This window comes from Peromyscus californicus, unplaced genomic scaffold (genome assembly GCF_007827085.1).
Source record: "Peromyscus californicus insignis strain IS unplaced genomic scaffold, ASM782708v3 Scaffold_22__1_contigs__length_63687245, whole genome shotgun sequence".
Classification (NCBI taxonomy): domain Eukaryota; kingdom Metazoa; phylum Chordata; class Mammalia; order Rodentia; family Cricetidae; genus Peromyscus; species Peromyscus californicus.
Window position 1 is genome coordinate 21,472,690 of NW_026294525.1, and position 17,115 is coordinate 21,489,804.

Here is a 17,115-nt window from a genome sequence, read left to right on the forward strand (position 1 = left end):
ATGAAATAAGCACTGGGTTTGGTGCCCGAGGTGTACTGGTTCCTCACTCACATGGAGTTGAACTCTACTGGGAAGGCTAGCAACACGTGCATAATGCCAACAAAGTACCAGATGGTGAGAAGGGGAATACAGAGAACTCACAGGCAGTGATATGGTACAGGGTGACTAAGCAGGGTGCCGTGTGCACCGCAGTCACGCCAGCACTTGGGAGGCTGAGACAGGAGGATCAGACTTAAATATAAAGCAAGGCCTTTTCTCAAATAAATACAGATAGGAAAGGGGTGTGTGTGTGTGTGTGTGTGTGTGTGTGTGTGTGTGTGTGTGTGTGTGTCAGGCGGGGGTGGGGTGGGGGGTGGGGGAGACAACCAAGACTTTCAACAGAGAAAGTCACTCAGTGAAGGCTGTATAGAAGCCTTGATCAGAACGACAGGGAACCAGACAGGGGTGAAGAAAAGAGGCATGTGCAAAGACACCTGGGTAGGCCCTACTGAAACAGAAAAAAAAGACTAGTGTAACTAACGACTTCTGTGTGGCTGTGGAGTGCCCCCGGCGAAAGAGCAGCTGTGAGGGCTGACCTCTTGCCACTGTGTCTGCCCGCAGTATGTGTACAGTAAGTGTAAGACGGCAACTGTAAAATGCAGGAATTGGCATCAGCATTAAGATGCCAGCATGAGAAGCTGGGTAGCCACATCACCAGCATGGCTTAGCACGGGCGCTCTAATTTCCTCAACAACTAGAACCCAGGATTAGATAAGAACCCAGGAGGTGGTGGCGCACACCTTTAGTCCCAGCACGAGCACTTGGGAAGCAGAGGCAGGCAGATCTCTGTGAGTTCGAAGCCAACCTGGTCTACATAGAGAGCTCCAGGACAGCCAGGGCTACACAGTGGGTCTGTTTAAAAAAAAAAAAAAAAAAATCACAGAGTAAAGGAAAATGTCAAACTGTCATTATTGAGTTTCTTTAGTTTGACTTTTTTGTTTTTGTTTAATGGTTCTCTTATGGTTCTTTTTATTTGTATGTATGTGTACATGTATGTCACCTGTGCTAAGGCCAGAGAGGGTGTTAAGACACTCTAGAGCTAGAGTTACAGACAGTTGTGAGCTACCCAACATGAGTGCTGATAACCGAAGTAGGGTCCTCTGGAAGAGCATCAAACATTCTTCACCACTGACACTTTTAGTTTTAAAACAGGATCTCACTGACACATGCTGTCCAGGGCCAAGAGTCTGCCCTTCTCCAGGCTAAATCTCTCAACATCCCTGTGACCAAGTAGAGATGAGGATTTATCCAACATCACAAACTTTAATAAATGTTAGCTACTGACCAAATCTAAAAGCAGTGAGGATGGTCTTCGATTTTATATGCGACCAGAACCATGTTTTATCCTTACTTCTTTTCTGAGACAGGATCTCTCATTTTGTAGCACTAACTAGCTTACGTGGAACTCACTATGAAGCCTGGAATTCACAGAGAACTGCTGACCTCTGCTTCCTGAGCGTTGAGATTGTGTTTGTGTGTGTGTGTGTGTGTGTGTGTGTGTGTGTGTGTGTGTGTGTGTGTGTATGTCCATGTCCAGACTATTATTTCATATTTCATGATGTTCCAAAGAGAAGTCCATAGACCACACACTCCAGCAGTAATGCAGTTCCCCTAGAAATTATCAGTCTACTGTCTTAAAATCTCCATAAACCTCTTAAGCTTCCCACCTTGCACAGATTATACTGTCAATATTATAGGCACTGATGACAAGCTTATCACAAGTGCTTCAGTGGTAGACTGTCAGCAACTCCAAACCCTAACCCAGCAGACAAGTGCTTTCTAATCCGGTTCTTTCTTCTGTTTTGTTTTTATTGGGTGGGGGGATGGGTTTTTTGGTTTGGTTTGCTGGGTTTTAGGACAGGGTCTCATGCAGTACAGACAAGCTTCAGATGCCCATGAACTTCTGATCCTCCTGTATCCACCTTCTGAGCACTGGGATGACAGGTGTGGACCACCACAACCAGCGTATGTGTCCCTGAGGATTGAACTCAGGGCCTCATGCATGTAGGCCAGCGCTCTCCAAAGTGACCGACAGCCACAACCCTCAAGTTCCTTTTCTAGGCAAATGTACTGCAACCACAAATAAGTGTGTGGCTTTTGCTCTTTAAACTATTTCAGTACCCACTCTTGATAACTTAGTTGTAAGGAATGAGTAAAGTCCTGAGTAGATGTGTGTTGTTGACATGGGCACAAACAGTTTCATCAACTAGGGACCAAGTATTCAAACATATGAGCCTATAGGGGCCATTGTCATTCAGACCACCACATCCCTGGCAGGTCAACCAAGCCATCCAGTGGAGAGCCACTCAAGAGTATACGGGAAACACAAACTGGATTCAGTGAATTAAAAAAAACAATAATAAAATAAAAAAGAGGATACAAATTTGGGTGGATAGGGAAGGAAGGGTAGATCTGGGAGAAGTTTGAGAAGAGGGTGAATATGACCAAAACGTGTTGTATGAAATTCTCAAAGACCTGCTTTAAAAAAATAGAGACTGGGTGTGGTGGGGTGGTGCATGCCTTTAATCCCAGCTCAGGAGGCAAAGGGAGGTGGATATCTGTAAGTTTTACAAAGTAAGACTTTATGTCTTAATTAGGGTTACTATTGCTGTGATGAAACACCATGACCAAAAGCAAGTTGGGGAGGAAAGGGTTTATTTGGCTTAGACTTCCACATCATTGAAGGAAGTCAAGGAAATAACTCAAAGAGGGCAGGATCCTGGAGGCAGGAGCTGATGCAGAGGCCATGGAGGGGTGCTGCTTATAGGCTTGCTCATCATGGCTTGTTCAGCCTGCTTTCTTATAGAACCCAGGACTCTAGCCCAGGGATGGCACCACCCACAATGGACCCTTCTCCATCAATCACTAACGAAGAAAATGCCCTATAGCTGGATCTTATGGAGGCATTTTCTCAATTGAGGTTCCCTACCTTAAGATGACTCTAGCTGCCGGGCAGTAGTGGCGCAAGTCTTTAATCCCAGCACTCGGGAGGCAGAGGCAGGTGGATCTATGTGAGTTCAAGGCCAGCCTGGTCTACAAAGTAAGTTCCAGGACAGGCTCCATAAGCTACACAGAGGAACCCTGTCTAGAAAAAAAAAAATGACTCTAGCCTGTGTCAAGTTCACTTTAAAGTAGCCACCACACCCTGTCTCCAAAAAAATCAAACCAAACCAAAACACACACACAAACACACACACACACACACACACACACACACACACACACACACACACGTGAAAAAAAGAAAAAAATTAAGAGCACATGAAATTGGTAGGGAGAGGTGCAGAATTGCAGGGGAGGGAATTGGGAGTAGATTTGATCAAAGAACATCATATGCATGCATAAAATTCTCAGTTTTATTTCAGGTTTTTAATTTTCCAATAGGAAAATATTCTTTTGTAGGAGGCAGAGTGGGGGGGGGTGTATTTCCTTGAGCTAGGATTTCACTAAACTGCCCAGGCTGGCTCCCAAATAGTGTGATTTTCTTTTTTATGTACCTAAGGCTGGACTTGAACTCCTGATCCTCCTGCCTCCACCTCCCAAATGCTAGGATTACAGGCAAGCAACAGGTGCCCAGTAAATATTCCTTCTTAAAAACTGGAAAAAAAAGAAAGGAAGAAGGAAGGAAAGAAGGAAGGAAGGAAGGAATCTAATAAGGATCTTTAAATGTATTTACTGCATAGTTCATTCCTACTTTAATCTAGACTTTGTTTAATTCCTGTTTAATCTAGACTTCTAAAAGTCTCTTGATAATTCGTAAACTTCAGAGTATCCTGAGATAATGCCACTGTACACTAGGCATTTGCCCTAAACAAAAATTGAGAACATGCCTTCCAGAAAGCAAGATGACTCACAGGCTCATTCAAATCCAAATTTATCTGCCAGCTTTTGCAACATAATCCAGCCAAAGGAATGTGATTCATATCTCAGCTATGCAGCAGCTAAATTTTCATCATTTTTTGAAGTAGGTGCCACTAAAGGGGGAGGGGAGCATCACCATACACTGGCATCATAACACTACAAGCAATTTGAGTTTTTGAAAATACCGAGAACTAAATAATACAGGTTCATTAAGCAGCTTTGGAAAACACATGTGGACAGTAAGAAAAGGAATTATCGCAAATACCAAGAAGATTTGGGTGTGTATTTCACATCTTTTTCATTCTCTCTCTGTCTCTGTCTGTCTGTCTGTCTGTCTGTCTCTCTCTCTCTCTCTCTCTCTCTAGAATCTCATAATGTATCCCAGGCTGGCTCAAACTAAAAATCCTCCTGTCCCAGCCTCCCAAGTGATAAGACAACAGGTGTGCCACCATGGCCAGCAAATTATTTTAGATTTCTTTATTTTGTTATTTTATGTGTATGAGTGTTTTGCCCGCATGTATGTATGTGTACTCTGTGTGTGTCTGGTGTCCTCAGGGGTCAGAAGAGAGCATCGCCTACCCTGGGATTGAGCTGTGAGCCATCACACAGGTGCTGGGAATTAAAAGCCACCATAGAGGTGCTGGGAATGAATGCGGGTGCCCTGTAACAGCAACAAGTGCTCTTAACCACTGAGCCATAGCCCAGCTCCCACCAGCCATCTTTTGAAAGATACTTTTCACATCAATAGCTTCCTGTATCACAACCATTTAATAATATATCAATGGCATCTTCCATGTTGATAACATTTATATGCACTCACATACACACACACACATCAATATCACTTTTTAGGAACACTATCTACTTTATCATGTACTCTAACTTAATTATCTCCTCAGTGATTCTGTGTAATCTACACAGCTGTGCGTTCCCAGGAAAGAAACAGTAAGTTCACTGCTATTTCTAGAGTCCCTTGACTGAGAACATGGGTTTTAAATAAAATAGTAACAACCTTAGAACTGGTGATCACTTCTAAACACTCTAGGCAACAACAACCTAATTCATGCCCAAGTTGGATTTGTATGGTATTTCCCATTTTTTTTCCATTATAAACAGTACTGCAGTCAACTTTTAAATTGTACGTGTATATCTACTGCCTAGAAAGAAACTCTACAAACAGAATTACTCGACGGATTGATATGTCTTTCTTCAAAAAGCAGTACATTGGGTCAGCATCATGGCTCAACAAGCTATGCAACCTGACTTCAATCCCCTGAATGAGCAGGGTGGACACCCAAAAGCTGTCCTCTGACCTCTACAGGCCTGCCGTGGCATGGACACCCCATCCCCATGCACACACAAATGAATAATGTTTTTTAAAACAATCAACCCTTAGCTCCAAAAAGTACATACTGTAACAAATTATACCCCAGCAGTGTATGAGACTTATTATAAATAGTCATTTTACATTTAAGGAATAGTTTGGAAGTATGAATACTCAGAATATACTGTAGAAGTTAAAATTTTACATAATAACTGTTCTTTAGTGGACAAAGTCAGAGAACCAGTGATCAAGGTCTAAGGTCTTTATTTTTTAATCTGTTTTATTATTATTGTATATGTGTGGGCACATACATGCCACTGTGCACTTATGGTAGTAAGTCTGTGGAGTGAGTTCTCTCCTTCTACCTTTCTTTACCAGGGTTCTGAGGATTGAACTCAGATCATCAAGCTTCTGCGGCAATCACTTTATCCATGGAGCCACCTCCCTACCCCAAAACCCAAGGTCTTCATATAATAGAGGTCGAGTCAGAATGGAACTAAGGATCACTCATCTTCACAATTCATACACTATGAGACATACGGAGATACCCAACTGTCTCTCTTCCACTCTCCTATCACTTTACACATTTCTAAATATGAATTCTGTACCCTTGAAATGAAATTTAAAAGAACACAACCTCCTCAGAGTACACTTTGCAGTCCATACACCACAGGATGTGCCAATGGAACCTTCCAAAGACTCCTCAAGCTACCCCAGTCACTGCACAGTCACCGCCAAATCTCTAACAGCCAGACACTTTACCAACTGAGCACCACCGGCATCATGAAGGGAAATGCATCTCCTACTGAGATCACATTTCCTGCACATACTTTGGCAGTTTCAAATAAGAAATGTGCTCTTCCATAACGCAAGGACATTTCCCACAGGGGAAAAAAAAAATCACCTTTGAGTTCCAGCTGTTGTTGTTGTTGTTGTTTTTAAGAGTGATGCTAGATATAATGTTTGTAATGCGTAATGCTGGAGTTACTAAAGGACAATGTTCACAGCCAAGACAGAGCTCGACATAATTTGAAGAGCTCAGAAGGTCCTACTTGCTCAAAAATATCTCCCCTTTGAGCCTGTCTCGGGATCATATTTGAAGCTTTTTAAAAATTCAGAAATTTTCATTCAGTACTTTTGGAATGGAGCCAACACATCTGCATTTGTTAAAAAAAAAAAAACTCCCCAGTTGATTCATTTGAGGAACCAGAATTGAAAAGCAGCAGTTATATAATAGTAAGATAGGGGAGGGGTGGCGTCCAAAGACCTCCAATCCAAATGTTCACATGAAAATCATTCCTCTGGCTTAGTCTGGCTGATTTGATCAGATGGGGGGAAACTGTGCCTTGAGAAGTTGACATTTCAAAAAGGCACGAGGTCACATTCCAGCAGTGGCCTCCAAGAGCAACTTGGTAGGTGGGCATATGGGAATGGACTCCCACCACAAGACCTTTCTCCCAGACACTATGGTATTCACTTCTCTTATCATGTGATTCTCTTCTGTTTTCAGGAAATAAGGGACCATGTCCGACGGTGTTTGTACATCCTACTGACATCATGACTGAGCAACACTAGGCTGCAGGCGGCACTTTCTCCAGTAATGCTGCTCTACACACAAGGCAACAAAAGAAGACTGAGAAAGTAAGATAGGCCACACAGAGATGGCAGGTCACCTTTGCAACAGTCCCTGGGCAGATCTGAGTTTCTCAGGAGAAGTCTGCCTCACAAGAACAATGCCAAACAAGCCAAGAAATCTGTCTTCAACACAGTCTATGCAGAAAGAGCCACCCCAAGAGCTTCCATTACTCACCAGATCTGGACTTAATGATATCACTGAATTCATTCTGCCCATCATCGGGCCTGGCTTCAAGGTCCCCATACTTGGCCATCTTAGCTGAGTTTCAATGTAATCCAAAGGCTTTCCCAAATCTTCTTCTGCAAACTATCAGCTCTGAAGAGTGGTCCAGCTTGGCATGAATACCTAAAAGGAAAAGAGAAAGGACTGACTAGAAATGCATAAACATATTCCTTATTTTTCCTTCTGGCCCATGTCTGGGTGTTCATATGTGAAAGGATGGGCACGCACGTATGTGTGTGCATGTGGAGGCCAACTGATGCTCTCCACCTTTGGCATTCTGAAGCCACATTCCACATGCTGGCAATACAGAATGATTGCTGCATCTGCCAGGCATTTGCCTGGGTGCTGGGATTGGGAGACAAGCGCCTTAACCACTGAGCTTATATTCATATATTCTAATACAGGTTATATACAGTATCCAGTAAAAATTTACTGAGCATCTACCATGGAGGGCACTGAACCCCAGCCATGGGGATCTGACACAGCCTCGTCCACTAGGAGCCTCACTTACGCTAAGCCTCACAGACACTAAGCGAGTCATTATATAATGAATGACTTTATTACAACCCTGAGAGTTAACAACCGTACAAAAGAGAAACATAAAGTAATAAAGGTATAAAGTGAACAAATCTGTCCTGCCCAGGGCCACTGAGAAGTCTTTCTTAAAGAAATGACATTTAAGCCCAGCCTTCAAGGAGAAGAACTTAATTAGTCAAAACAGGAAGCAGAAAAAAAAAGAAGGGCTTGGTATGTGAAGTAGAAGTGACACTGAGGATTGGGAGGGCTGCCATCAGTCACTTTGGGACAGCAGACAGATGAGAGGAAGGATCTCTGTGGGAACAGGGGAGGAAGGAAGGTGGGAATGCACGGAGATTCCGAGAGAGGCTTGGATACCTGACTGAGGACAATGACATCAGAGTGGTGACATAAGCCTGTGGACACTGGTGACTTGTCAGGAAGCCAGAGTGACAGACGGACATGTGGGAACCAGTGAGGACAACGGCAGGTCAGAGCAGCGCGCTCATTAGAGAACTTAGGACATGAGTAAGGAGAGGCTGAATGGAAAGTTTTCAGCTCTTCACTGTGTTTGAAATTTTTGCACACTACTATGTGAGGGAAAAATAATCCCAACCTTGACCAGTGAACAAACCTTACAAAGAATCAACAGGGCATCATGTGAGACAGCAGAAAACACGGCACACCATCTAGAGAGTTTCTCTGCCAGAATATCAGACGTGAGCCTCATCATGGGCAGACAAACTGGGCGTCAAAACAAAGGGACTAGGGAACAGAACATGGTTCCCTGGGTAAAGAGCCTGCTGCACAGGTTTGAGAACCTGACTTCAATCCTCATGCCAATATTAAAAGACAAAAAAAAAAAAAAAAAAAAAAAAGCAGGTATGTGGCATGTGCCTGTAATACCATCACTAGGAGTTAGAAACAGGAAGATTAGAAGCCAATCAGTGAGCCCCAAGTTCAGGGTGAGATCCTGTCTCAAAAAGTAGGGTGGAAACATTGGAAGGAGACTCACTATGCCAATCTCTGACCTCCAAACGAACACACACACACACACACACACACACATACGGCGGGGGGGGGGGGGGGGGGGGGGGGGGGGGGGGGGGGGGGGGGGTGCTCAGTGTCACTCAAATCAAAACTACCTACAGAAAAGGGAACTCCATGGATTAAACAAGACTAAGGAGACCTAACCACCAAACACAATCCTGGTTTGAATTCAGAATATTCAAAGAAAACATTATAGAGTTTACTTTAGGCATTCTTAATATACCAATGTTAAACTCCAGGAATAATTAATAGTGTTGTTAGGAAGGAGATTATCTCCCACTGCAGGAGACACATGATGAAATATTTAACAATGAAGTGCAACAATATCTTCAATGTCTGTGCAGTTATATGTGCACATTGAAATGTACGTGCGTATATACAAAGATACACACAAGCAGAGGAAGCAAATATTATAAAGCAAGAGCAGTTGGGTATCTATTACGCTAATCTTTCCATTATAACATTACTAATATTACAGGCAGTATATTATTGTGGCCTCAACAGATTAGATGGGGGCGGGAAATGAGTGTATACAGAGGATATTAAATAAAGAGGTCACTAAGACTTGGGAACAGCCTGGGCATTAGAAATACAGAACACTAGGATGCTGAGTGACTCAACTGGCACTGGGCAATCCAGAAGTAGATGGACTATCCACTGGGTTGGGAAAAACTTCGGCATTGGACAAAGAGGAAGAAATAATGAATGTGATTTGGATTTGCTGAGTACAAGCTGCTTCTGATATATATATAACGGAAAAGGACCAAAAACATTTGAAAATATGGATTAAGTCAAGGATGGTATGTATTGTAGGTATATAGAAATATAGATAGCCGTATATTGCCCATTGATACAGACTTCATTCTGAAAGGCTCGTCACACCAACTCTGCTGCATATAGGTACCACTCAGATCAAACAATCCAATCTTCAGTAACTGTGAGAAACATATTTAGGTGCTAAAGAACTGAAGATCTGCCCTGCAGTAGCACCCATTCATCAAGAATGCCAACGAGTACCATTCCATACTGCTCTGAGTCCCAGAAAGGAGCAGAGTTCATTTTGAAGTTCAGCATCTGTCTCTTTCCTGGCCCCTTTACAAGTGCCCCAATGCCAATTAAATTAGTCATTAGTTAGGAATATGGTACTCAAGACACCCACACAGTAATCTGCAGAAAAAGGATACAAATCCACACATTAAAATGAGTGTCAGAGGCAGACAAGGAGGCTTGTGACTGCAAGCCCTGAGGTAAGATGATCACTGGAGTTCCAGGTCTGTCTGAGCTGCCATGGGAGACCCGAAACACAGATGAAGAAATGAAAAACCAATGTCAGAACTAGGGTTTATTTCTAGGTAGAAATGGAATGCTCGGTTCTTCAGTGGTTCCGTTTTAAAAGTATTTTTATCTTATGTGCACATGTGAGTGCCTACATGTATGTCTGTTTCCATTTCCTAGAAACGGAGTTACATGTAGTTGTAAGGCACCCAGTATGGGTGCTAGAAACTAAACCCGACGCCTCTGCAAGAGTAAGAAGTGCTCTGAACCGATGAGCCTTTTCTCCAGCCTCAATTCTTTCAACTAAGAATAAATTGTTACTATAATGTAACTTTAAATTTCATATTTGTATAACAGTATTGTGTTCTAACACTGTAGCATACAGTATTACATTTATTTTATAAATATAAACATTATGCAGCATAATAACTTCTCTTTCTGCAAGTCAGGAAGCAAGTAGAGTCCATTAATGATAGCAAAGAGAGAGTTAAGGCAGTTGAAGCAAAGGAATACTGGCAAATTGTTAAAGCTTTAAGAACCATTTCCTCTCAATATATAGATTGGTTCATCAGTCTCCCAGACTTTATGGGACAATAAAAAAAAAACTTTTTAAATGTTTATATGATTTTACAATTATTAAGAATTTACAGACCTGGGTGGTGGTGGCGCATGCCTTTAATCTCAGCACTCAGGAGGCAAAGGCAGGAGGATCCCTGAGGATGAGGCCAGCCTGGTCTACAAAGCGAGTTCCAGGACAGCCAGGGCTACACAGAGAAACTCTGTCTCAAAAAAACCAAACCAATAAAAAAGAAGAATTTGCAGACCTGGATGTGGTGACTCAGAGCTATAATCCTAGCACTAGAGAAGTGGGAAAAAAGGTCCCTAAAATCCCAGGCTAGCCTGAGCTACATAGAAAATCCCAAGCTAGCCTAGTGATTCAGGGATTACCCAGCATGCACATGGTTCTGGGTTTGATCCCAGAACTACAAAAACAAACAAACAAAATTAAAGTCAAAAGCGACCAGAGAAAAAGGCTGGCAGCCTGGCCATTTGCCAACCACTTTTTATCAGAAGTGGACCAGTAACCCCAGCAGGAGAATCGAGGGTTCAAAACCACCCCCTGCTGTACAGAAAGTCTGAGGCCAGCCTGGGCTACATGAGACTGAAGAAAACAAAACAAAACAAAAAAAAAAAACTTCTCCCAAAGAATATAATCATAGATTTTTATATTCCTATCTTGAAGTACAAAACTGTGAAAGACTTGCTAAACTTCTACGTGTATCTTGATATTTTAGAGACCCAAAATCTTGCTCAGAGAACATATGGACATTTTGTTATGGAAAATCCCAGTTGCCTAAGGAAAATTCTCTTTCCTGGAATCAAGTTCCTTTGAGAGACAAGTCCGGGGCTCTCCTTTACAACTAGTTTTAGCCAGGGACCTCCACATGAAGGCTTCTCAAAGACTTCTCCACTCTATTAAAAAGGCGCCTGCTACTAAGCCTGGTGACCTCTGCGTGTGTGCAATGGGACTTGCTCCCTCTCACACATACGATAAATATTTAAAATGCATTTTTTTTATTTATGTGTGAGTGTCTGCCTTATATGTGTACCTTGTGCCCAAGGAGGCCAGAAAAGGGCGTAAGAAAGTGAGCCTGGACTGTCTCTTAACCACTGAGTCATCTTTAAAAAACAATGACACCCCCCCTGCCAATTTCTTTTCAAGAATAAAGTTAACTTGTACACAGGCCTCCTTTTCACTTGCATATGACCAATAATGCTTCTTCATTACAATGTTTGATTCTGCCATTTCCCTTGGGATAATTTTCCCAACGTTCTCTTCTTGATAATGCAAATCCCTGCTACACTGCAAAAATGTAACAGAAAAAAAAATGATCAAGGAACTAGGAAAGAATGAGCAGGGGAGACACTAACAGAAGACGGGCATTTAAACATGTCACAGCCACTAACTCTTGTTGCCACTAATGTCCCAGGAGCTCCAGTTTGAGTAAGAAAGCTTAAGGAGACTTTCTTCCAAACTGCCAGGTGCAAGCCAAGGGTGGCGGTACACACCTACAGCCCAAGCGACTTCGGAGGATGAAGCAAGAAATTCAAGGCCAGCCTGGGCCACATAATGAGACCTGTCTCAAAATACGTAAATAAAATGCTACAATAGCTGGCTGTGGGAACAGAATCAAAGCTTCCTTAGTAACAAAGACACCTATGGAATGGGAGAAACCACACTCCACGCGGATAAGGAAGAAGCAAGGGGTGAATGACCCCGAGGTTGTGCTAGGAGCCCCACACAATTGCTGTCCAGTCTCTTCCCTCTAAATGACACACGGTGAAGTTTAGCCAAAGGTTCCCCTACTGACACCTACCCATCCACCTGCCTGCACCAGTTCCTCCTTCAAGGTTGATGCTTCTCTGTTACACAGAACGCCAGGAGTGGCGGCTTTACAGGCAAAAGTTCGCGAATATACAACTTTCAAAAAGTGTCATCGTGAAGGCAGCCGTGGCGGAAAGCTGTTAAATCTTGCAAAAATTATTCGCTCGCGAGTAACCAAAAAGCTAGGAATGCTGGAGATAGTGGACAGGGAAGCGGAGGAACAAGTTTGCTGTTCCACTTGTAAAGGAAACCGCTGAGTGCCAAGAACTGCCATTCACACTAGGAAGCGCTCCAGGGAAGGTTAATACCACTGTGATTAATGCTGTTTACAGGCACAATAAATTTTAGATAAACACCCAAAGGAGAGCTAAAGAGCTATCTCAAAGGTCTCATAAATGCTGGTGAAGGGGGCGGGGGATGGCCTCAGCGCGAATGGCCCTCGCCCCTCACAGCCTTGTCCTCGGGCTGAACGACCCACGAGCTTCGAATTCCTCCTGCTTTGGCAGGCCCCAATGCTACCCGCAAGCTGAGTCCCCGGCGCCCACCAGCAGCCAGACCCCGAGGGTCCAGCCTGACTTCAGAGGCCCAGGGCAAGTTCCAACGGCATGGATGAGGCTGGTGCCTGGTCATCCAGGCGATCCCGAATCCTCTGGAATTCGTGCGCTCTGGCCAAGGCGCACCCTCTCAAGCAACACTTGGAGAGCCCACCTCTCTAGATAGCGGCGACCCAAGTGATCTGAAAACTAGGAGGGTGAAGGATGCTCCCTCGGGGACACCCTAGAGAGTGCAGCCCGGAATTACAGCCAGGAGCTTCAATTTGAGGGTTCCAAAAAGGCGAGTCCCTGGCTCTCAGGGGTCACACATATTTTCTCCTCCCCCTTGAAAGCAACCCTGGAACGCCACACCGTCGGAATCTAGGGACTTGAAAAGTCTCTTTGAACAATGTGCCTTCTAAAAGTTGCACAGCCTACAATTAGTTCTTTGTTGGTTTTGTGAGTGGCCTTGGGCAAGCAGAGAGAGTGTCTCAGACCCAGGCCAAAGAGGGGCATGAATTACCTTGTCAGTTGCAGTAAGGGATGCCAAGAGTCCGGAAAAGCAGGCGACCGGGACTGCGCACCAATGAAGTACCCCCCTACCCCTTCAGCCTCTCCAGAGCTGCTGGCTGGCAGAGAGCTGGCGATCTCGCCACACTGGGGCCCCACCCTCGGGAGCAGCAACCACACAGAGGTCGAGCACGCCCCCAGCCTGGAGGCCAGCAGGGAAGCGCTCCCCAACCCTCCGACCGCACGACCGCCCTCCCCACCCTCTCCTCCGGGACAACGCCCGGGCCCCGCCTTCCTGGGACCGGAGGTGTGTGACAGGCTCTCCGAAGAGGCCACGTCCCCTCTTGGAGATCGCTAGCCCTGCTAGCCCGCTCGGGGAGATGAACGGACAGGCGACACCCTCTCCCTTCAGGAAGGGACCAGACGACAGCACTGAACCAGCCCGAGAAATTTGAGAGCTTGGCGACAAGTACAGATTCCCACCTTCTCATCCCGGCTCTCTCCCGCCCGGGAGTGGGGGGGGGGGGGGGGCGCTGAGCTCCCAGGGAAAGTGCAGAAGTTGGCTACGGCTTCTATTTCTGGACCGGGCGGAGGAACCGCAGAAAGGTCCCACCTCCTCTCAGCCCCCGCCCCGTTCCCTCGGGGACTGCGGCCACATTACACAGCCCGGAGCCTCAATAATGCATAGGCTTACCTGCTCGCCAAGTCCCAGAGGCCCAAGGGCTCCTCTGGGCGTGTTCGGGTCGCAGGAAGCCGGGTGTGCGGGAGCCTACGTTGGGCGATGCGAGGATTTTGGTTTTTCTTTTCCTTTTTTTTTTTTTTTTAAATGAAACGTGGAAAGTCAGACAAGATCCGAAAGAGGGGGGGAAAAAAACTTGACACCCGATTGGAAACGCCCCCTGACTTGTGCAATCTTCCTGCCCGGTAGTTCCGCCAAAACCAAAACAGTCCAAACGCTAACCAGGGGAAGGCGCGCGCTGGAGTTTTCCGTCTGCAGGAATGACCCGAAAGAAATGGAGCACCACTCGCCGAGGTCGCCCGATCGGCTCGGGGAGCCTGCGGCTCCTCCTCGGCCCTGGGCGGGAGAAATCCCGCGCCCGGCGCTGCCCGCTCCCCTCCTCCGGGGAAGGGCGACTCCACAACTTTGTGCGCGAGAGCTGCTCGCGGCTCCGGCTCCTCCTCCCGGTCCTCCCCCGCGGCCGCCGCCGGCCCCTTTGTTGGAGAGCGAGGGTGGGGCGCTGCTCGGTCAGCCCGCCACCCCGGGAACCAGGCTCGGGTCTCCCGCAGGGAGAGCCCAGCCCAGTAGCCGTGGATCCCGCAGGTCGGAGCCGCCCCCCGTTCCCGCCGCCTCGTCGCTCGCGCGCCCTCGGCCCCCAGGCCCTGCAACTTTGTTCCGGGAGAGATCAGTCCCTCTCGGCTCCCCGGTCGGCCCTGCCCCTGCCTAGGAAGCCACCGCGGGCCGGGTTCCCAGAACGTGGCGCCTCGGGTCACCTGACCGCGCGCCCGGTCAATCAGCGCTAGCCCTAAGCGCCGTCCCAGCCCGCAGCCGCTGGCCCGGTGCGGTGCGCGGTGCGGGAATCCGGAACCAGTCGTGCGTGCTAAGAGCCAGAAGCGGGAATAGGCAGGCGCGCACGCACCGAGCCCCTTATTCAAATTGTCCAAAAATGTATGTCACGCCCGCCTAGGCATACAGGGTCTCTGTGAGGTGCTTTTTTGTTTTGTTTTGTTTTTTTCCAAGATAAATGTCGATCTGCTTGCCAACTCATCCCATCTCAGTTTACCGACGTTGTTTTTGAGTTCGGGGTTCTAAATCCAAGGGTATATTTATTTTATGCAATTTTCTTAGCATCGTTTAAAATGCTGATGCCCTTATATTTTCATTCATAGACACAAACAGTGTTGGTTCTGACCTTTACATTTTTACTCTGTGTGTGTGTGTGTGTGTGTGTGTGTGTGTGTGTGTGTGTGTGTGTGTGTGTTCGTGCACATGCTGTGTGGAGTGGGGCCCCAGTGACATAGCACTTACGTTGAAGTCAGAAGGACAACTTTGTAGAGACAGTTCTCTCATTACACCTTTATATGGGATCCAGGGATCCAACTCTTCAGGCTTTAGTACTAGACAGGGGCTTTACCCGCAGCGCCATCTGCCAAACTTTTTTTTTTCTATTTTTCCAAGCAAACATACATTGTTTGCAGAACTTGTTGCAAGTTTACCGGATCAGCCAAAACATATCTTGGAATACATAACCTTGCATTATGTGTGCATTTTTTCTTATTACATGTTTCATTCTGATGAGTTCCTGTGACTGTTTTCCTGATCATGCTTGGAGGGGAAAGAAAAAAATAGCAGCCTAAGTCCTCAGCTTGTATAAACAAAGAGGAAATCATGGCTGATGACAGAGTGCTGGCTTACTGCTTCCTTAATACTTAAGGGTTAATTTATGAGCCAGTAAAAATAATTCACTAGCCTTGTGTTAATTACCAGTTGAAAACCTGTGGGGTCTCGAAGTAGTATGGGATCGGACAGGAGAAGTCTTGGAAGAGCCTTCCTTATGAAGTCTCGGATTCAACAGCTTCTCTTTTGAGGGTTCACTTCATATAAGCCAAACAGAACCCAAACACCAACTGGAAATCAATATGACTTGCTCATTCACCATCATTCCTTTCTTTATCAAGTATCAATACGGGGTCTGCAACAGTGGATGATACATAGAAATCCAACACAGATCTTGCCCTTAAAGAATGTAGAATTCAGTAAGTGAGCTAAGGTATGAAAGATTCATGACATCAGGTCAAGTATGCTGTATAGACTGCCATCACTGAGACAAAATAATCGGTGTAAACAACCTAAACGGGAAAGATTTATGTTAGCTCTCAGCCTCAGGGGATTCAGGCTGAGATTGGCTGGATCCATTGCTTTGGGTCTGAGGCAAGGCAGAACATCATGGCGGTGGAGAATGTGGCAGAGTCTGAACACTTTGTGTCTGTCAGGAAGCAGAAAGCCAGAGAGAGAGGCCCAGAACAAGATCTAGCCCCCAAAGACCTGACTCCAAGTAGGACCCACCTCCATTGAATTATGCATCTACCAAGTGACTTAATCCATTTACTAGGTCAAAGACCTCATAATGCAATTGTCCATCAACAATTGACTGGATCTGTCAGTTAAGGACTTGGCTTCCAACACAAGGACCCTTCACGCAAACATTTTATATCCAAACTGTAACAGTGGTAGAGTTGGTAGAAATTTAGAGTGTTCCCTCTTTTAAAATGATAAGGGGTAGGGGTCTAGAAAGATGACTCAGTGGTTTAAATTGCTTACTGCTCTTGCAGAGGACCTGAGTTTGGTTCCCAGAACTCATATCAAGTGGCTCACAACCTCTAGCTCTAGGGGATACAACCTCCCTTCTGGCCTTCACAGGCACCCTCCCACAAATGCATATACACACATTAATAGAATGAAATAAATCTGGTTTTTTTGAAAAAAGATAATGAGGGGATTGGGAATGTAGCTCAGTTAATAGAGTGGTTGCCAGGCATGCATGAAGCCCAAGGTTCAATCTCTAACACCACACAGAACTGACCATTGCATACACTCACAATCCTACCACCTGGAACACAGAAGCAGGAAGATCAGAAGTTCAAGGCCAGCTTCAACTATATAGCAAATCTGAGGCATCAGCTTCAGTGATAACAGAAGGTATCTGGCAATCTGAGCAAACCTATGTCATGGGTCCAGAAAAAAGGCTTAACATGGTGACCAGGA

At 45.5% G+C, this 17,115-nt stretch overlaps 1 protein-coding gene across 2 annotated transcripts in view; it reads right to left on the reverse strand.

The window, feature by feature from the left end:
- The window catches only part of Utrn (utrophin), a 497,313-nt gene extending 483,156 nt beyond the window's left edge, over positions 1-14,157 (reverse strand). The window contains exons 1-2 of one of the 2 annotated variants that reach the window (XM_052751043.1): positions 14,047-14,157; positions 7,035-7,205 (exon numbers count right to left, since the gene is read on the reverse strand). In XM_052751043.1, coding sequence (XP_052607003.1) covers positions 7,035-7,113 — 79 coding nt within the window. In that variant the 5' untranslated portion in view covers positions 7,114-7,205; positions 14,047-14,157. Of the gene's footprint in view, positions 1-7,034; positions 7,206-13,365; positions 13,500-14,046 lie in introns of those variants that run through there. The other variant, XM_052751044.1, reaches the window with a different exon arrangement.
- Between the last annotated feature and the right edge of the window lie 2,958 nt (positions 14,158-17,115).